Source organism: Silurus meridionalis, chromosome 16 (genome assembly GCF_014805685.1).
Source record: "Silurus meridionalis isolate SWU-2019-XX chromosome 16, ASM1480568v1, whole genome shotgun sequence".
Taxonomy (NCBI): domain Eukaryota; kingdom Metazoa; phylum Chordata; class Actinopteri; order Siluriformes; family Siluridae; genus Silurus; species Silurus meridionalis.
Genome location: NC_060899.1, coordinates 16,106,954 through 16,128,577, shown reverse-complemented (window position 1 = coordinate 16,128,577; position 21,624 = coordinate 16,106,954). Strand labels below are relative to the sequence as shown.

The following is a 21,624-nucleotide window of genomic DNA, read 5'->3' as shown; positions in this document are numbered from 1 at the left end:
TACAGGAGCTCGACAAGTTGCGGCAGCGCTCCCTCGTCTTCCAAACTGGGCACAAGTACAAAATGGCAATCAACCCTGAGCTCTGTCTTGTACGAGTCACTCAGGAGCATCAAAGCTTCACCCACAGCACGGAGAGCTGGTGCACTGAAGGCTACGCAGGTGCTGATCTTGTGCAAGCTACATTTTTTTTTAAGAAAGTACATTTACTGAAGCTTTTATAAAGATGCTGTGATAAAGGCCATCTCACATACCATTGGTCCGGGTTTTCCACGTGGGCCTGGTGGTCCAGGAATACCTGCAGCCCCCTGAACAAAGAGGAATGTTTTGAAATATCGCTAAGCACCTCAACTCTCCGTTCAGGATTTAAGATCTGAATGTTAGCAATTGTTTAAAAGAGTTTAGAAACTAAACAATTAAAATGTTCCCCTTCCCATTCTCTTACCTTGTCCCCCTGGTAGCCATAGTCTCCTGGTTCCCCCCGTAATCCTGGTTCACCCTAAATCATACAGCGCCAAACAGAGATTATAGAATAAACACAGCACAGCATGCTAACTTTCAGGGATTAAAATAATCGTGTTTGAACTTTTAGTGCAAGATCATCTCCGACCCGATTAATGATGTGAAGTTTTTTAAGTACGTTCTTCCAAAAATCAAGAATTACTTTGGTGTAGAATTTGGTTATAATCAGGAATGTAGGATGCTAGCGTGAGTTCCTCAGCTGTTACACGGGCCTTTTTATGATCTTACTAGGTTTACATCTACTGTAGGTTAACGTCAAAGGTTTTTTTTTTTGTAATTGGTAAAAAAATTAGCTTCCTCTACGAGCTTCCTTTATGAACGTTCTTCATGAGCTTCCTCTATGAGCTTCCTCTATGAGCTTCCTTAATGAGATTCCTCTATGAGCTTCCTTAATGAGCTTCCTCTATGAGCTTCCTCTATGAGCTTCCTCTATGAGCTTCCTTAATGAGCTTCCTCTATGAGCTTCCTCTATGAGCTTCCTCTATGAGCTTCCTCTATGAGCTTCCTCTATGAGCTTCCTCTATGCTCCCATAACCAGCATCCTTATTTTGCCAAACTTCTACCAAAACCCCAACTGCGCATAATCTGCACGAGAGCTGCATTTTGAATGTCAACAAATCACATCAATAATAGAAATATTTAGATCACCTTATCACCTTTCAATCCAGGTGGTCCCACGCCCCCAGACAGGCCCTGCAAAACACACAAAAGGCGGAGGAGAAGTCCTCAGTGTCCACCTGAGAAATGCACAAAGACTTGCACAACACGACTTAAAGACTGGCCCTTACCTGAGGTCCGAGAATGCCAGGAAGTCCGCGAGGTCCCTCAGGCCCAGGGTTCCCCTGAAAACAAGAACACATCATTGAGAAAAAAGATTAATGCTAAGAAGTTCTCCTTCGAATTGCAGAGTGGAATATCCAGGATGAGAAAATGTTGGCATCAGGAAAAGGATTTTTAATATGTCTGAAGTCCTAAATGACTCTGAATGGGAGGTTGGATTGGACACCCCAATGCCCAAAACTCTCACAAGATTTCCTTTAAAATAGCATGAGCGCTACTTTGGTCTTCACCAGAGTTTCCCGATTCGAACCACAATCTCACTAATAACACTGAATATGCAGAGAAAGTGTGTTCTTCAGCTTTCTTCATTATCGTCAGTCCTCCATCCTCTGGTCACAAGAAGAAATGCAAACAAACAGCACATTTATGAGGTAATCATGGGTAGATAATTGAGAAGGTGGTAGTTTAGTGGATAAGGCATTGGACTTTAGATTGAAAGTTCACAAGTTTAAATGGCGTAAATGTAAAAATAGCTAAAAGTCTTTTCCAGCTAGTTCAGTAGGTGCTTCTAAAGATGTGATCAGGTGTGAAGTTTAGAGTTAGAACTAAACCCTGCAAGAACAGAAGATCCTCATGAGCAGGTTTAAACACCTCGGGCTTAGTTAATGTGACAGACACCAGATGACAGACTAATGAGGAAAATCTCAATCGATCCTTCTTTTCATATCATGACAACTACTCTGACACAAATTTCCTCCAGGTCTCAAACACTACATTCCAAGTTGTCAACACATTTGAGAAAAGATGAAGATCTGTGCCAGGTCTCTTGAGCATGAGATCTATTACACATCCAATTCAGAAACCACTGCAGGGCTTGGAGGACGTACAGTAAACCACGAGCAAGCGAGGTGCTAATGCATTCACCTCCACAAACCCAGTGACGGGATTCAGGTAAACACTTTGAAGTTCCAAAAGGATAAAACTGACTACCATTATGATGTGTGAGGTGGCATCAAAAAGTTATGAAAAGTAAACGTAGAACTGCTCTGTTTACAAAAAAAGTACTTTATTTATCTATGTTTCCCCCAATATCACCTTTAAAATAGTCCCCTTGCACAGCAATACAGCCCCCCCAGCGTTCCTGACACTTCTGGAACATGTCCTGGAAGTTTTCTTGTCAAAGCGTGTGAAGAACCTTCTGCAATTCGTACCGGATCTCTGCATCGGTGTCAAAACAGTGACCTTTGAGCTGCATCTTCATCTTCGGAAAAAGGAGGTGAGGTGCGCTGGAGTAGGGTGGGTGCGGAAGTGAGAACGTGTTGTTTCACGTGTGAGAAGAACTCGGTGACAGGGTGCTCACGTGGTCAGAATCTCAGACACTTTTTTTAAGTTTACATACTGGGATCCACATTGTGCTCTCTACTGCCCCCTGATTAGCATCCATAGTGGCTAAGACCGTACTTCTACATCTGATCGTTCATGACGCTGATTCCTTTCATCCTGGGTTAGATGTTTCCTGGTCCTGTATATTGGCTGGTTCTTATTATGGAAATGTCATAGTTGAGGAACATGACAAAAAACACTAACCATATGCAGCAGTCTTCATTGATGTTCATTGAGCAGTATGGCTGGCCTCATTGGAATCAGCTTTTTCAACTGATTCTAATTCCATTCACACCCAGACCTTCTACGCTTTTAACACATGAGTAAGCTTGGCCATCCTTTCTGCACAACGTCTTGTGCAGCTGTACTATTAGCATTGGGATTCCTCGTAGCATTGTTAGTTCGTCACCTATAAGACCATGCAACATGAAAGCAGAGCACAAAGTGCACCTGGAGCAGCTGAAACAACAGGAATTGCTCAGAAGGAGAACAGGAGGTCCTGGTGGTTTGGTGGGAGGAAGACAAATCGCATGCACTTCATAAAAGTGTTACGTCTCTTTCAACCGACCGCCTGCTTTAACAACAGTGACGAGCGATGCAGAGAGAAAAGAGAGGAAGCAGCATCTGTAACACAATCATGTCCTCACAAATGTTTCTAGAAGAAGATAATAGAAGACCTGATTCTGAACTGACTACTAGCAGCAAAAGAACCTTGCAGGGTTGTGATATTTCAGAGTCTGCTGATGATTGCAGAGTTGATCTAAATGGCATTAGACATGCTTTTGAACTCATATCCAGTGGTTCAATGGTCCATGTGTGAGTCAAACAGGTTTCTTCTCAATGCTAAATGTATAAGATTATTTATGTCTGTACTTTTGAGAGTCACTAAAAGCTGGAACCAAATTCTTTGTGTGTGTCAACACACTTGGGCAATAGACCTGATTCTGATGGTCACTGCCCGAACTTTAACCCTGTCTCCTGTACAACGAAGTCTAATTATAAAATGTAGCTTAATCTTATAGTCTAAACCAGGGATCCCCAAACTACAGCCGCCACATTTAGAACGGTCCTCTGAACAATACCAGAAACATATTTAGAAAAGATACTAATATATATTTTACACATATTATACCTCTATTTGATAATAAAGGACGGCTTTCAAACTAAAATGTCCTTTAGTTATTACTAGAGGTTGATGCACCGATAGTAATAACTATCGATTATCGGCAAAAATCCATACCGATAGTTTTTCCGGCTTCCTGTCCGCTGTCATTACGAGAGCGACCTCTAGAGGTGAATCACTGACTCCAGGTGCAGTTTGATTTTAGTGCAATATTATATTTATTATTTATACTTTATTCATTATATCATTATATTTATTCATTATACAATTTGAATTATTAATTAATATATTCATATTTATTTACTTTTGCACATTGCCATGATTCACTACTGGTTTTTTATCTTTGTAATAAATCAGTTGATTAATCGGTTATCGGCGCGTGCGATCCGACCCAGCTATCGGTATCGGCCCAATAAATCCACTATCGGTCGACACAAGCTAAATACTAAGTAAAGTCACATGGTCATGGAAAAACCAACAAAAGGTTTCATAGTAAAATGTTTGCACACCTGAAAATGTATGTAAAAAACGTTTGACGTGCAACCTCATCAAACCAGTCAGTCTCCTCAGACCCTGTAGATCATTGTGAAGTCATCCTAGGAGATACCTTGAGCATCAGGATAGACGTGTTTTTATCGCAGATTCAGTCTGAAGCAAGTTTTGATTTGTAGTGATGATTCTGTTCAAGAGGACCAGCGAAAATAAATAATAAACAAACAAACGGAGAATCCCGTCTGTACAGGGGCTTGAATAGAAAGCGTATGTTTGGAGAACATGGAAGATCCAACACACAAAGAAAGTGGAAAAGCAAAGCAACTCCATCTGTCGGAATGCCATTGAACTGTACATCTGATTTTCATTCCAGTGCCTGTGAGTGAAAAAAGCCCATTTTAACAAGTAAATCACGCTGGATCTCCTCGTGCTCTCCACCTTACATGAAAAATACATACACAATAAAATAAAGAAAAGCTTTTCTTTCTGGAAGCGATCAAACCCTGGCCACATGTTCCACAACTGCTGGACTACAGCACCTGAAATTACTTCATTGATTACGTTCAATAGGGATGTCAGAATCCACACACCATGCTGAAACTTCTACATCTGGCCCTCTATGTTCTCCCGAGTTTTTCCCGGAGAACAACAACAACAAAAAAACTTGTCTGATTTAGACCACGCCCACTTTGTGTTACAATTGCAATACAGGTCATCGAAGCGGGAAACAGAGCAATAGTCCAAGATGAAACCACTGACATGAGCAGAGAGACGACGGGTTCCAGCGCTTCAAACCCATGCTCATGGTGATGGAGTACGAGGTCGAGTGAAACTTTTTACGACTCTCCAATACTGAAGAATGTACATTATTTAAAATATAAAGTATAAACATTGGTATAAAAAAGTCACAAGGAAAGTAAAATGTAAAGAACACAATCAAAATTTATGAATGAAAAATAAATAAATACATTACAAAATACAAATAAATTAAAATTTAATCAAAACCTTTCTTTTTTTCAAATAAAAGTGAAGGAAACCTTTATGTCCTACATTAAGCTGTGAAACGATTGCCCAGATGCAGCTCATTTGCCTGGTGATACATCAAACTGAGCGTTGTGGAATCTGTGGAAAGGGGGTTGGTACTGACAGAGCTGGGGTTCTGCTCCATGTGCTACCCATTACTACATTTCTAATTGGAAGACACTCCATTACAGATGACAAAGTACCAGAAGTACCAAGAAGTACTCAAAGCAGTGTCCTTGTAGTTTAGAGGAAAATCTACTCCAGCAACCAAGTAAGAACGAGGAGCGAAGGAACGCAGGGAATCTTGTAAGTTTTATATCCATGGATTTGTGCAGCTGCATGGGATTAGCATACAGTACATACAGTACAGCTGAGGTGCAGGGAAGAGTGGAATTCTGAAGGAAAGAAAATAAAACACCTGTGGATTCGAACGTGCCAGAAAACCAGTGCACTTTTCTGCTAAAATCAGGCACACATATGGCTTCAGGGTTATGGCTGTGGCCTGATACAGAAGATCACCAGTAAAGAGTTCCAGGCACTGTGCAGCTGACGAGACGGGTTCTCCACCTGGCTCTCCAGAATGACCTCATGACCTTTTCCAGAGGGAATGTGGCTCCATTCTCATACAGCGAATGATACATAGTACTCGTGCTAATCCTTATGGGTCTCTGTCACGCCTTTTTAAAGACAACAAGCCCTGAAACCGCTGACTTCAATAAAACACTCGTTTAGAAACGTGATCCTTTGAGGTGGCACGTTTGCGGTACGAGTTCCTGTACAACTGTGAAACGATAACATATTGAAACCTCGTAGACCTTTGATTTGTGGCCGAACTCCTCTCAGAATTGTTGCTTCAGAAAAAAACGAATCGACCAATCAAAATACGCCACATTACGACCCAAGCCAGACCCTGCATTAGGCATTAAGTCGTTAAAATGCGTTAAAACGCTGCTAATCCGTTTCTTGGCGAGAACCCGAGAGCTCTGGAAAAACATCGTTCCTCACACCAAGAATAAATGACCATTCTGACTTCTCTCCCAGGCTGAGATACCAAAACAGCGATAAGGAAGAAAAATGCGAAGTCATATTCTCATGGAAGACAGATGTGAAGGCAAAGGTGACGAAAAGCTTCTGAGGTGTTGAATCTAAGCCAGCGTTTCCCGAAGCGTCTCTCAGAGCAAGGTTTGCTTCTGATGTATAAACAGCTGGAATGGGATCCGAGTGAAGCAGTGATGTGAAATGGTTCCTGATGCCAGTTTCATTAGAACTGGATTATAAACTGTATGCATGAGAATTGCATAAGAACTTGGTTGAGACATGTGTATGCAGATGGTACTCACTCTGAGGCCCGGAAAGCCGGCGGTGCCAGTCGCTCCAACAGTCCCCTGTAAACCAAACACACACATTTAATGATGGAACTGTGAGCTCCAAATGCCAATCATAAGAGTGTAAAGATCAAAACACCTCTATAAAAGTCACGGAATCAGAAATACAGAACCATCGTACCTGATTTCCGTCAGGCCCCGGAGGACCCCGTTCCCCGACGTCTCCAATCACACCCTGGAAAAACACACACACACACCTAAACATCTCAAACCTCTCTTCACAGAGATCCTACAGTCCTTGTAAACCCTGTGTCGAATTCCAAAAAAACACCCAATCAGAGGGCAGGATTTTACTGCTTTATATGCTATAGAACAATTTGTGCTTCTGAAGCTCCAAAGCAATCCACAGGAGATTTTTCTCAGATCCTGAAGATCCTCTGAAAGTCTTCCATCCTGCTTTCATCCAGTCAGGGAAAGCTGTGATGAGGCGGACTGACCCCCCGAACGCTGGGACTCGTGTCCACTTGGCAGCGTCGCTCTATTGTTCTAGCTTTTATCTACTGTGATCTATTGAGTATTTTTCTTTATTACGAGGTCACAGTTACGTTATGAACAGAATCTTCACTTCCCATTGCATCTTCACTCATCTACCTGGCATCAGTCTGGCATATCGTCACAGTTCTCTGCCCCATAGAGTTCACCGTTAACGCTTTCTAGCGCATTATTATACAATTAACTGTGACCCTAGCGATTGTTTTTATATAAAATGTTTTGCGATCTTATAGAATTTTCACACAGACTCTGTTAAAAAAGGTAATTTTCTACCAAATTCAGGTCTACAGTGGACTTTTCTCTCACATGGAAAAAACCCAGTAATTAAACTGAGCCACAACATTTTTATTCCAACAAAGATTTCCTATTTTTTATTCGAGAACCAATAGGATGAAGTTCTTTTAGTGTCATAAACACTGCTTTTGTTTCCAGTTCATGTCACTTGGTTTTCTTGAGACTTCAGTTTTGACTCCGCCCACTGGCTGGTCATTGGTGTGTTTTAGTATGTGTTCAGTGTCCTCATGTCTCAGGAAAACGTGTTGATAGCAACAAAATATTTCTTCAATTTATTTATTTATGGTTATTATATTAATTTGACTTCGTTCCTTGAACCCACTGTGCTGTTAAAATCTCACATTTCTGTCCGTTTTTGTGCTGGTGTAATGTTTATTACTCCTCACATGAAGATCTGCTTTACATGGGTTGGAAATGTGTGGAAGATCTTGATCGGCCTGCTACAGAGCTACTGAACACTTTTGGAATGAATGTGAACACTGAGTGCACCCCAGGCCTCCTCACTGCCTCACCTACATCACTTTACTAACACCCTCATGGCTGAACCAATCTCCACAAAACCTAGTGGAACATCTTCTCACAAGAGTGGAGCTCATAACAGGAAATGGAGGCTCAATGTGGAATGAGCTTATGGACGGGTGTCCACAAGCCTTCGGCTGTATCGTGGTTGTGTAAAGTTTATATTTTTCTAGTAAACTTCAGTCTACTGCTCATTTCACTCTTTTCATTCCAAACACTGATTATGGAGACCTGAAGAATGCAGAATGTGCGGTATTTTGGCACTTCCTCTCAGAAGCATCACTGCGGGTTGATTAAAATAGAAAATACGAGAAGTTTGTACCTGTCTTCCTTTAGGTCCGATCTTCCCCACAGGTCCCAGGATCCCCTGCAGAAGAGTGAGAGATCAGTGTTACACGTCCAGTTCCACATCACTGACACAAAATCCTTCACACTGATAACATTTACAGCCTGAACCTTTTCGATTTTACAAAACGATCACACTCATAGCCGAGTGTTCCTGCGGCACGTCACCTGCGTCTCATTAAACACCGCAAACAGCAATAAAAGAGAACCGTTTTGAAACCAGAGGCATATGGAAACACTAAGAACAACAAGAAAAACTTCCAAAAGACACTGAACAGTGGTGAGGGTTAAAACAGATGCCGGGAAATAAAAGTAGCTTTTTTTATCAGCTAAATATAAATAACTATTTATTCTGTTTTATATATTATTAATATTTTATATATATATATATATATATATATATATATATATATATATATATATATATATATATATATATAATTAATATTATAATATTATATATAATTTTAATGTTTGTTATTATACAAACAATATAAATAAATCTAATTATATTTATACTTGTAAATTAATTTTCGATTTATTATAAATGATTTATTATTAATGTGCTCAACAAATATATTATATTTATATTAATTATATGCTTGAAAAAAAATCCCGCATGCTTCTTATATTGTAACCTGACCTCTGACACTGGAGACTCCTTCCATAAATGGCAAATAAAAAAATAATTATGAGGTTCGAAGAAAAATGTAAAAAATTTAGCATATGAACGATCACACTTTTTTTTTTTTTTTATCATTAAATGGCTCAAACTTTCGACCAATCAGAATCCAGAATAAATCAGTGCTGTATTCTGAAATCATTTTAAAAAGTCTGTGCCCCAACCCCCCCACACACACACACACACACACCCCAACACCATGTATTTACAAGAAACGCATTCACGTGAACTTAGAAAAGGTTTACAGTCCTGTAGTTGATATAATTATTGCATCATGTCATTTCCCACCCCGGCCACGCCCCCTTCATGACTCAGGACACTTACTCTTTCCCCCTGTATGCCCGGTGCTCCCGGTGCTCCTGGGGCTCCGATAAAACCCTTCAGAAGAGACGAGGAAGAGACAAGAACATGAACACATTAGCATTGGATCGAATCCTGGATAAAAACTAAGCTAATGTTTTATATGAACTGCATCGACACGACACGCTCGTATTTCCACTCATTAATTCCTAAAACATTCCTTTATTGGCTCCTTCATGGCGTGTAGGATGAGCTCATGACCTGAGAACACCTGGTACACATCCACACACACACACACACACACACACACACACACACACACACACACATGTTCTGTTGGTGATAAAGAGTTGCCTGAGGGATTCTGGGATGCGTTTAGCATACGGGGACGTTCTAAAGAAGATTCTCTTCTTCTCTACACTACAGCATTGTTTAAAGTCGGAACATTCCAATAAATACACAAGCAAATGGAGGAACAACAAATAAATACACAATGCAGCCAAAAGTATGTGCACCCCTAACCATCACATCAACAAGTCCATGTAGAAGATTTCATTTCAGCTTCATTCCGCCTCTGCATATGATGTTAGAGTATAATAACCCCCGTTCTTCTGGGAAGAACCCCCACTCTGCTGGAAAGGCTCTCCATTCTATTTTGAGGCGTGGCTGAGAGGATTAATGAGCTTCCTCCACGAGAGCGTTAGAGAGATCAGACACCTATGGCGGCATGTCGAGGAAACGGTTCCAGTTAATCCCAAAGGTGTTTGGTGGAGTTAAGGAGGTCAGGGATTTGTAGGACACTCAAGTTCTTCCTCTTCAACCCTCACACCAACAACTATAACCTCAGCGTCATGGTGGAACAGGGGTTTGGGAATCTTTGAGTCTCTTCTGGGAGACTTTATGGAAACTGTAATGTTACGCAAACCCTGGAGAAGGAGCTGAATGGGTGTGTAGGTCAGGGGGTGCACATAATTTTGATCGTATTGTGTATAAACTTGCACTATTTAATCTTCTGGAGTTAAAACACACACACACACACACACACACACACACACACACACACACACACACACACACACATAAATACAATGAAAAGCTGTGCTCACATTGACACCTTTAGAGCCTGGGTTTCCCTCTGGGCCTGCCAATCCCTGAAAGAGAACACATCAATATCAAAACACACACACACACACACACACACACACACACACACACACACACACACACACATACACACACACACACAGTAATACACAACAAAATCCAAATTTAATTTCTTGAATCAAAAGTTCATATAATAACAATAATAATAATAATAAAAAATAATAATAATAATAACAAGAACAATAATAATAATAATTATAATAACAATAACAATAATGCAATAAACATTTTCCTTATTATTCACACATTGGACAGAGCCTCAGCTGTAAATGAGCTGTTACTATAGAAACGAGAATTAATACTGAAGCTCATTAATATAAACCTGCTTCTAATGAATCAAACTCAAGAATCATTTCTCTACTGATTCACTGTATTAAATGATTCCTTTACACATTAGTCCCTTCCCAAGGTGGAATTCTGGGTATATAGTTTCTCTTTAGTGGATCTTGGTCACTGCACCTGCCTGCCAGGGTAACCTGCTGCCCCAACCGGGCCTGGCAATCCTGGCAAACCCTGTGGAGAGAGAGAGAGAGAGAGGGAGAGAGGGAGAGAGAAAGAGAGAGAGAGAGGAAGGAGAATGTGAAAAGAAGTCAGTGCCAGTGGAGGAATAGGACGGCTATTGTTCTGTTCGAGGATCCCGAATTCTCCTCACTCCAGAATCAAATCCTTCAGCGTTCCATACCTTCTCACACACTTCTCTCTATTTAACACTTGTTTGCTTTTTTTCAGAGGTTTTGTTTAATCAGCTTTAGTATATATACAGTGAGCTAGCTTGCTCTGCCACTGTCACATGGTTTTTGATTTGGTGGGGGTGTGGCACTTCCTGTTTCCGATAGAAATATACAGAATCACATAAGTAAGTGTAACAGTGTAACAGGGCTCTCCAAACATCTCGTTTAATAAAAAATATTCATTATAAAACTATATATATATATATATATTATATGGACAATTCTATTGGGACACTTGACTTTTTCCAGCCATATTGTGGCTCTTCTCCAAATTGTTACCACAAAGTTGAAGGCACACAATTGTATCAGACGTCTTTAGATGCAGCAGCCTGAAATCGTCTCTTCACTTGGACTAGTTCCAGCATGACATTGCCCCTGTGCACAAAGCCAGCTCTATGAAGATACATGGGTTGGAAGTGTATGGAAGATCTCCTGCTATAGAGCTCCAACCCTATTGAACAATGAATGTGAATGATGCCTCCACCCCAGGCCTCCTCACCTTCTCATCTACATTTACATTTACATTTGCGGCATTTAGCAGACGCCCTTATCCAGAGCGACGTACAAAAAATCTCTAGTAATGAATAAATCTAGACTGATACACAAGATTCCAAACTTACTTTAAATATAACTCGAATTCTACAAACTTGGAAAGTGCTAATTTAGGTATTTAGGAGGCATAGAAGGATGTAGCTGAGGTTGAGGAACTGTCACAACATACTGACATTCCAACAATCCAACATCTCAGGACGCTTCGTTCATTGACTCCAGAATAAAGTGGGTTACATTTTATTTGGGAACAAAATGTTCTGATTTAGGCCACGCCCACTGCGGGATTTAAATCCGAATGCAGATGTAAATAGTGACATCACTCATTACACCCGAATGTCTATAAGCATAATGCAAATTTCAACAACAACAAAAACACAAGAAAGCCAGAGCATACCTGTTCTCCTGGCTGGCCTGGTGGTCCTGGATATCCTTTGGAACCCTGTGAAAGAAAAGAGAGCCAAAGCAAAATGATGAGAAATGCAAAAAAAGAAAGAGAGAGAGAAAGAATGAGAGAGAAAGAGAGAGATCACCATGTTTTCTTTCTTCTCATGTGCTCTCTTTTCCCAGTCCAACCACATTTTTGGGGATTTTGTTGCCTTAGGTTCCTCTCTCTCTCTCTCTCTCTCTCTCTCTCTCTACCTCTCTCTCTCTCTCTCTCTCTCTACCTCTCTCTCTCTCTCTCTCTACCTCTCTCTCTCTCTCTCTCTACCTCTCTCTCTCTACCCCTCTCTCTCTCTCTCTCTCTCTCTCCTCTCTCTCTCTCTCTCTCTCTCTCTACCTCTCTCTCTCTCTCTCTCTCTCTCTCTCTCTCTCTCACACTCTCTCACAGTGTAACACTTCTCTCCAAACTGTCAAAAATCTTTCTTTCCCCTTCAGAAATCTGCACCTTTGCATTACACACAGGAGACAAGTCACAACATCGACAGAGACACGGGAGGTCAGAGGAACATGCAGGAGAACAGTGTGGCTTGATTCTGCCTAGGTGGTTCCTGGTGGACCTGCTGGGGTTGTTGTTTTGTTTTATCTTGTTTTCATAATAATACAAAAGGTTTTCAATTAAACATGGGCTCTCCAGATCTTCCACCTGAGTTTTCATTGACTAATGAGGCTGGTCCAAGCAAACCTCACGTGTCCTCCAGGTCAAAGTGCTCAATAGAGATCATTTAAATGACTAAAAACTCATTAAAACACTGAACAATGGTGCCATGTAATCAATCAACATGAACTGGAACGCTGATCATCCATTAAACCTGAGATGTTCTTCATGAAGATGTTCTTCCTGATGTAATAAAAAGAGATATTTTGGTGTGACTGTTAGCGTAATGTGGCTGGAGCTCTCCCATGGGTTTGGTGTCCTCCTGCTGTGGATTTGAAAAGGTCATAAATCATAACATTATTTGTTTATCTCAACTCATGAACAAAGAAGTCTCCTGCTTCAACAGATCCATTCATTACGACCACGTTCATGATCTGAGCTGGTGTGTGATATCCGTTACACTTCAGAGAATTCAGAGCCTGCTGGAAGATCTTGGCCTTTCACCCTGAACTCTGACAACACAGTGATGCTTCAGGGTTATTTCAGGGTTATAGCACTGGTATGTGCGACTATTTCTGTTCATGGTCATCTGGTGAGACCACAAACCCCTAACCAAGCTGCTTACACTTACACTGTATGGCCAAAATGTTGTCCATCTGCTCTTTTAATGAGCTCCACTCTCCTGAGAAGATGTTCCACTAGATTTTGTGGAGATTTTTGTTCATTCAGCTACAAGAGTATAAGAAAAGCCAGGTTCTGATATAGGTGAGAAGGTGAGGAGGCCTGGGGTTTAGTCAGTGTTCACATGCTTCATGTTCAATAGGACTGGAGTTCTATAGGAGAAGATCTTCCAACCATGTTAAGCAGATCTTTATGGAGCTGGCTTTGTGAACAGGGGAATTGTCATGCTGGATCATGTTCAAATCTCCTAGTTGTCCAAGTGAAAGGGAAAATTTTCAACTACAATTGTGTGCCTCCAAGTTTGTGGTCACAGTTTGGAGAAGAACCACATACGGTTGGAAAAGTCAGGTGTCCTAATACTTTTGACCATACAGTGTATATTTAAATGAAAATATCAGTGGCTGTAGCTGCAGCTTGAGGAATCATCTCCATCAACTTACGGATGAGCGCCGCAGACAGGAGCAATATTTATACCTGACAAGCGAGTGTCAGAGGGATGATGTAGATGAGATCTCCATATGGTTTGGTGGAAACTTATTTCAGGGAATTCGGGAGAGAATTGGAGTTGAGAGCGAGATCAAATTCATCCTGGATTCTTCAGTGGACCGATACGTCACGTCATGAGCCGTCCAGCAGAAACCGCTTTTCATCTCCTGATGGCTGTCATCTTCCCATCTATTCTCCTAAATCCTCTTCAGATGTGGAGATGTGGAGACGTGGGGGAGGAACCGGGGCAAAAGGGCAATTCTGAAGATTCTAAATCATCAATCTCCGTTAGCTGAAGCACAATAACGTCTCAAGATTTGTAACCGAATAAACATAAGAAAGTTTCCTTTTAATTCTGATTGGTCGGAAGAAGGTGTTGATACATTTTCTCTAACAGCAGCTCAGACACTGGTCTCCAGGATCAGAAGATCTATGCAACGTGATATGTTCTTGATGTTCCTCTGTTGTGATACGTGATATGTTCCTGATGTTCCTCTACGTGAATTAAATTGATAAAGTAAACGTAATATACTGCCAATTTGGTTCGGTATCAGAGGAATAAAACACTTTGTAGAACCTTGCAGGAACTCTGCAGAGCTTCACATCTCTCCACTCTGGTGTTGGATATTTTCCTACTGAAGATCGTTCAAAAGATTCCACCATCTTCCTCCAGGATTCTTCTACACCTTTTAAAAGCCACCTGATAACTAATTTATTCTTCTTTCAGAGACAGAAATACGCCACTGCTCGTCTCTGGTTCTGTCTCTCGCTCTTCAAATCTGTCATGTCAGAAGGTTGCTGCTTAAAGTTGACCTCCAGGTTTTTTGAGCTCATCACAGGAACTTTATATCCATCTGTGTAACTCTATCCTGTTATGAGACGCCCATAAGCAGTGATAGAAGCCCTAGCAGACACCACCCACACACACAAACACACTCTGGTTCAAGGAACCTTAAAGGAACTTTCAGATCAGATACCCAAGATCCTGAGGTTGTGGGTCATCCAGAAACCAATCACCTGTGTGAGAGCAGTTGAGATGAGTTCTCATGAGCAGTGCATGAAAAGGACTTACCATTAACCCTGCAAAACCTTTAGAGCCTGGTGGACCAGGAGGTCCTCTCTCACCCTGGGCAACAGAAAAAAAATGGCTGTTCCAGAGATATAAAACAGGAATGAAAAAAAAAACCTTGAGATGATAAGGATATGACAGCGATGTGGTTAATGAGAACTAATGATCTGTTCAGGAAGGTGTGAAAAAAAAGCCACTGAGGATTCAGGAGATCACCAGAACGTGAGGAGGAGGAGGAGAATGAATGAGGTTAAGTGTGAGGTGGAGCAGTGAGATGCAGTGATTGAGTTACCTGTTCTCCTTTCATGGCCTGACCTGGGGACAGCCCGGGGTCACCCTTTGCTCCCTGAGGAGCAACAAAACACCATCAGTTCATTCCTCATCGTTCCTCATTGTTCATTCATCTGATGCTGAAAACAACAATGTGAATACAACAATGTGGATCTGAAGCTTTAACTGTTCACACGAGACTGAGGGACCTGAGGACTGTCACAGGACAGGACATGGGATGGAATGTAACTATAAATGGATAAATTTGGATTATTTAATAAATGACGTTTCAGTTCTGTATAATTCACTCAGAAATATGAGAATATGGAGACGTGGAATCCGACGTCGGAGCTGATAATCAGAACTTTGCCATTAAACGTCACTATAAACGAATACAAATTTATATTACAATTCCTGCAAAAACGTGTAGCCATCACGAACATGCTGTGGGACAGGAGGAAGGAGACACGTCAGGAGACGGAAGAGTAACGCATGTGTTACAGTCGACTTGAATTCACTCTCCGTCTCCTCCTCCACTCAACTCCTAAACCCCATAGTGAGACGTTCCCACGAAAGCTCACGTTTCCTACAGAACATCCACATTTTTTATCAAAAAATAACTCAGTCCTCCTTTCATTAAATACTTCTTCAATAAATAAATAAACAAATAAATAAATAAATAAATAAAGGTCGTTAGATGGCGGTTTTCCGGCTCCAGGGAATCACTCCAGCACTCGGGTCACTTCCTGCACAATTCACCCGGAGATCAGTGGGGCTGAGACTCAGCTCAGAATTTAGATCCATATTTTATATTGCTTTCTTTTTTATGTTTAAGTAATTTTGTACTTAATTTAAAACAAAAACAACCAAATGAATTAATTAAAAAATATATATAGGTCAATCAATGAATAGATAAATAAATAAATAAATAAATAAATAAATAAATAAATAATGGAAAGAAAATAAAAAGTGGGAAAAACTGAAAAAAAATTTTTTTTATTGTATTTATTACAGCATGTTTCTGCTATTTATATATATATATTTTTATTTATCAATCCATCCATCTATTTATTTATGTATTATCATTACGCACTCCGTGTACCAGTTGAAACACTCGCAGCTCTCAGCACTACACTGGCGATTGTCAGAGCTTCAGCCGATATTCCAGCTTCGCAAATTTGCCAAAAAGAATCTGTAGGAGGAAGTGAACCTCGAATTTCCTTCTTCCAAGCAGCACTTTCATTATTACTGATCCTGAACCCTCTCTCTCCCTATCTTTATCTCATTCTATCTCTCTTTCTCTTTTTGTGACATTACGATCTTCATTTCAGCATGCAGCAAATACGGCGACGGCGCACATCCGGCGATGCAGCACATAACAATGCAGCACATCCGGCGATGCAGCACATAACAATGCAGCACATCCGGCGATGCAGCACATAACAATGCAGCACATCCGGCGATGCAGCACATAACAATGCAGCACATCCGGCGATGCAGCACATAACAATGCAGCACATTTGGCGATGCAGCACATTTGGCAATGCAGCACATAACAATGCAGCACATCCGGCGACGCAGCAGCAGTGTGTATGTTTTTGACTCGTGTTTCTAATCCGGTGGTATCTGGCTGAAGTAAGCTTATTCTCTTTTTGGTCTCGTCTCCGTTCTCTACAAGTCGAACTATAATGCGACGACTGCTCTCTCAAGGTCTCTCCATCACCTCATAAATACCATCATTTATCCACGTTTCACGCTGGAGTTTACGATAAAACCACAATTACAATCAGCTACAAACCTTCTCCAGACAAATTCAACATCTCATTTAACATGGTGTGGAATTTTGTGAAGAAAACGACGAGCTCGGATATTATTCGCAGCTAGCAAAAAAAAATTTTAATCAAATGCACCACAAAAAAACCAGCGACGTTCTCAGAGTTTGATGTACTTATGCTAGTTAAGGACATTTGCTTAATTTGCTAATTCTCCAAATTCTTTTCGATCCTTTCATCATCAGGAAATAAACCCTGAGATGCTTCAAACCCCCTGATGTTCTTCAGTATAACATGAATAAATCTGAGGCAGAACTCAGCTAGCATGACACCTCCGCTAGCACCTTGACCCCGTGACCCTCTCCAGCTGGAGAAAGTCCTGTTTGTTAGTTTCGCACTGTAAAAACACGTCGGAGCAGATGTCAGCTGTTCGAAGGTTCCAGGCACGTCTTCATAACGCCTCAGCGTAACGTCTTCTCCGCTCTCGACACCCTGGTGCTTCATCTCTCCACGTTCAGCTCGCATGATGGAGGGATCGGTGGTGGAGCCCTGCGACGTGCTGTGGGCGAGTGATGACTCATCCCAGATATACAGCTGTGGTTGAGGATGATCCACCAGATCCTCTGAAACCCCGAGCCGACCACCAGCCCACTCATGTACTGAGAAGCTGCACATGTCCTACAGCCTTTATCACAAAAGCCATCTGACAGAGAAAACGTCTGTTTATCCTCCCACACTCACCACAAGTGTTCATGCTGTTACCAGGAGAGATGAAGGTTTGGGTTTTGTGCAGAGAAAACAGAGAGAAGAACCTGGTCCTGCTAACTTCAGCAGAGTCAGAGTGTGACCTGAATCAAGACGAGAACTGATGTGTGAACATACAAACGAGGTGATTCTGGTCAATCTTCTGCTACTTTATAATAGTGTCAGTCTACATCATCATCATCATCATCTTCTTCATCATCTACATCATGCCTCAAAAATCTAAATTGTGGTCTTTATACTGCTCTCCACATTAATCTCCACTGATCTCCACACTGAATATCCACACTAATCTCCTTAATAATCTCTTCAATGATCTCCTCATTAAATATCTCCACTGATCTCCACACTGAATATCTCCACACTGAATATCTCCACTGCTCTCCTCATTAAATATCTACAGCGATCTCCACACTGAGTATCTTCACTGATCTCCACACTGAGTATCTCCACTTATCTCCACACTGAGTATCTCCACTGATCTCCACACTGAGTATCTCCACTGATCTCCACACTGAGCATCTCCACTGATCTTCTCACTGATCTCCACACTGAGTATCTTCACTGATCTCGACTTCAGTGAATTGGCAGTAAATAGGTGGAGGAGGATCACAGTCATGTTGAGAAGATGATCGTGACATTCTGTACAAGTCGCAGCTCATCCTCACGAGGAAAAAATCTGCAGCCAAAATGGAAAATCAGTGATGTCAATTTACCTGGAGGCTACACCATGGATTAGTAGGTTCATATACACATCCGTGTGTGTGTGTGTGTGTGTGTGTGTGTGTGTGTGTGTGTGTGTAGGAAAATAAGCTACAAGGTTCACACACAGACAGAAACAGAAGTCAAATGGAAGGTGCTCAGATTTTCCACTGGAATGTAAAAAAATAAGTGTTTGATAGCTCATGACTCATCGCTCCCGTTCCTGCTGATGGATCTGAGTAACATCTGGATCCTGATCTAATCACAGCTCTAAATAAAGCAGGATACACACACACACACACACACACACACACACACACACACACACACACACACACACACACACACAGACACACTCATACAAACACAGGATGGAAACTGAAGGTCTATAGGAGAAATATGTGGTGAGCAGAGAGAGATCTGCCAGCACACGCTACCACACACATCAAAACATTGACTCACATCCAACTGTGTAACATAACGTGCTACCAAACACAGCATGTTCTCCAGCATGTTCTCCTACAGCATGTTCCCACAACATGTTCTCCCCCAGCATGTTCTCCCACAGCATGTTCTTCCACCGCATGTTCTCTCCCAGCATGTTCTCACACATGTTCTCCCAGAGCATGTTCTCCCAGAGCATGTTCTCCCCCAGCATGTTCTCTCACAGCATGTTCTCCCAGAGCATGTTCTCTCACAGCATGTTCTCCCAGAGCATGTTCTCCCCCAGCATGTTCTCCCAGAGCATGTTCTCCCCCAGCATGTTCTCCCAGAGCATGTTCTCTCACAGCATGTTCTCCCAGAGCATGTTCTCCCCCAGCATGTTCTCCCAGAGCATGTTCTCCCCCAGCATGTTCTCTCACAGCATGTTCTCCCAGAGCATGTTCTCTCACAGCATGTTCTCTCACAGCATGTTCTCCTAGAGCGTGTTCTCCCCCAGCATGTTCTCTCACAGCATGTTCTCTCACAGCATGTTCTCCCAGAGCATGTTCTCCCCAGCATGGTTTATCCAACATATTCTCACTAAGATGATCTCCAGAGGATATTATTCACAACATGTTCTTCCCAATATTTTCTTACCAAAATGTTCTTCCACAGCATGTTTCCCACTGAATCATTTCTGCCAGCATGTTTCACCAATATGTTCTCCCACTGAAACAAGTTCTCCACAGAATGAAGAGAACACACACTCTTGAAGCTGCAGTAAACTTGAACGCATGCTGTAACAGTGTATGATCCTGGTCCAGTGTTGCTGATGGAGTGCGAGCGTAGCTGCAGAACTTCGCGTGGGTTCAGGAACTCTGTTTGTTCTGAACTCCTCAGGAACAAACAATTCAGCTTTATGAAGGGGTTTGTGTTTAAAGCGCAGTAAATCACGGCAAAGCTCTGAGGAACCACACACACCACACACACACACACACACACACACACACACACACACACACACACACACACACACACACACACACCTCTTACATCATCTCTCTCTGGATTAATAAACATTACACCCACATCTCCATCCATCCATCCTTCAGTAATAAACAGTGTCTCCCTCATATTCTCTCTTGAAGGAGCAGGAATCCTCCAGAAACACTCAGAAGTCGACCGATGTTGCTTTTCCTCTGGATGATGCTGATATTTAGAAATCAGGAAGCCGATGTCTGACATATGATGAGATTTGTTTGGCCTCTCTCTCATTCTTTCTCATTCACTCTCCAAATCTTATTCTCTCATTCTTTCTCATTCACTCTCCAAATCTTATTTTCTCATTCTCTCTCCAAATCTTATTTTCTCATTCTCTCTCCAAATCTTATTTTCTCATTCTCTCTCATTCTCTCTCATTCTCTCCAAATCTTATTTTCTCATTCTCTCTCCAAATCTTATTTTCTCCTCTCTCCAAATCATATTCTCTCATTCTCTCTCATTCTCTCTCCAAATCTTATTTTCTCATTCTCTCCAAATCATATTCTCTCATTCTCTCTCATTCTCTCCAAATCTTATTTTCTCATTCTCTCTCCAAATCTTATTTTCTCACTCTCTCCAAATCTTATTTTCTCATTCTCTCTCCAAATCATATTCTCTCATTCTCTCATTCTCTCTCCAAATCTTATTTTCTCATTCTCTCTCCAAATCTTATTTTCTCACTCTCTCTCCAAATCTTATTTTCTCATTCTCTCTCAAATCTTATTTTCTCATTCTCTCTCAAATCGTATTCTCTCATTCTCTCTCATTCTCTCTCCAAATCGTATTCTCTCATTTTCTCATTCTCTCTCTCCAAATCATATTCTCTCATTCTCTCTCATTCTCTCTCCAAATCTTATTTTCTCATTCTCTCTCCAAATCATATTCTCTCATTCTCTCTCATTCTCTCTCCAAATCTTATTTTCTCATTCTCTCTCCAAATCTTATTTTCTCACTCTCTCTCCAAATCTTATTTTCTCATTCTCTCTCCAAATCATATTCTCTCATTCTCTCTCATTCTCTCTCCAAATCTTATTTTCTCATTCTCTCTCCAAATCTTATTTTCTCACTCTCTCCAAATCTTATTTTCTCATTCTCTCTCCAAATCTTATTTTCTCATTCTCTCTCCAAATCGTATTCTCTCATTCTCTCTCATTCTCTCTCCAAATCGTATTCTCTCATTTTCTCTCATTCTCTCTCCAAATCTTATTTTCTCATTCTCTCTCCAAATCGTATTCTCTCATTCTCTCTCATTCTCTCTCCAAATCTTATTTTCTCATTCTCTCTTCAAATCGTATTCTCTCATTCTCTCTCCAAATCTTATTCTCAGAGTGTCGATCAGCTTTGGTTCCGTTTCCGCACCGTTGGTTCTGCTCGGACTGCGTCGGCTGTTTCCGATTGGCTAATTAGGTTAGCGAATGATCACGCGGAAAAAAAACCCAGAACAGCAGACATGACTGAAGAAATCTGCACGAGTCCGTTATTGACGATTGCGGCAGGTGGAAACGCTGATTAGTTTAGATATTTACAGTTCTAACGATTCCGGTTTTCATGTTTGAATGCTAAATACAGAAGACTGCCACCTGCTGGTATGAGCGAGT

At 41.3% G+C, this 21,624-nt stretch overlaps 1 protein-coding gene across 1 annotated transcript in view; it reads right to left on the bottom strand.

Moving 5' to 3' along the window:
• The window catches only part of LOC124399282 (collagen alpha-1(XXIV) chain), a 74,350-nt gene that overhangs the window by 31,215 nt on the left and 21,511 nt on the right, over positions 1–21,624 (bottom strand). The window contains exons 6-18 of the mRNA XM_046870125.1: positions 15,349–15,402; positions 15,060–15,113; positions 12,179–12,223; positions 10,961–11,014; positions 10,444–10,488; positions 9,362–9,415; positions 8,333–8,377; positions 6,827–6,880; positions 6,661–6,705; positions 1,308–1,361; positions 1,168–1,212; positions 443–496; positions 252–305 (exon numbers count right to left, since the gene is read on the bottom strand). Of these exons, the coding sequence (XP_046726081.1) occupies positions 252–305; positions 443–496; positions 1,168–1,212; positions 1,308–1,361; positions 6,661–6,705; positions 6,827–6,880; positions 8,333–8,377; positions 9,362–9,415; positions 10,444–10,488; positions 10,961–11,014; positions 12,179–12,223; positions 15,060–15,113; positions 15,349–15,402 (657 nt within the window). The remainder of the gene's footprint in view (positions 1–251; positions 306–442; positions 497–1,167; positions 1,213–1,307; positions 1,362–6,660; positions 6,706–6,826; positions 6,881–8,332; positions 8,378–9,361; positions 9,416–10,443; positions 10,489–10,960; positions 11,015–12,178; positions 12,224–15,059; positions 15,114–15,348; positions 15,403–21,624) is intronic.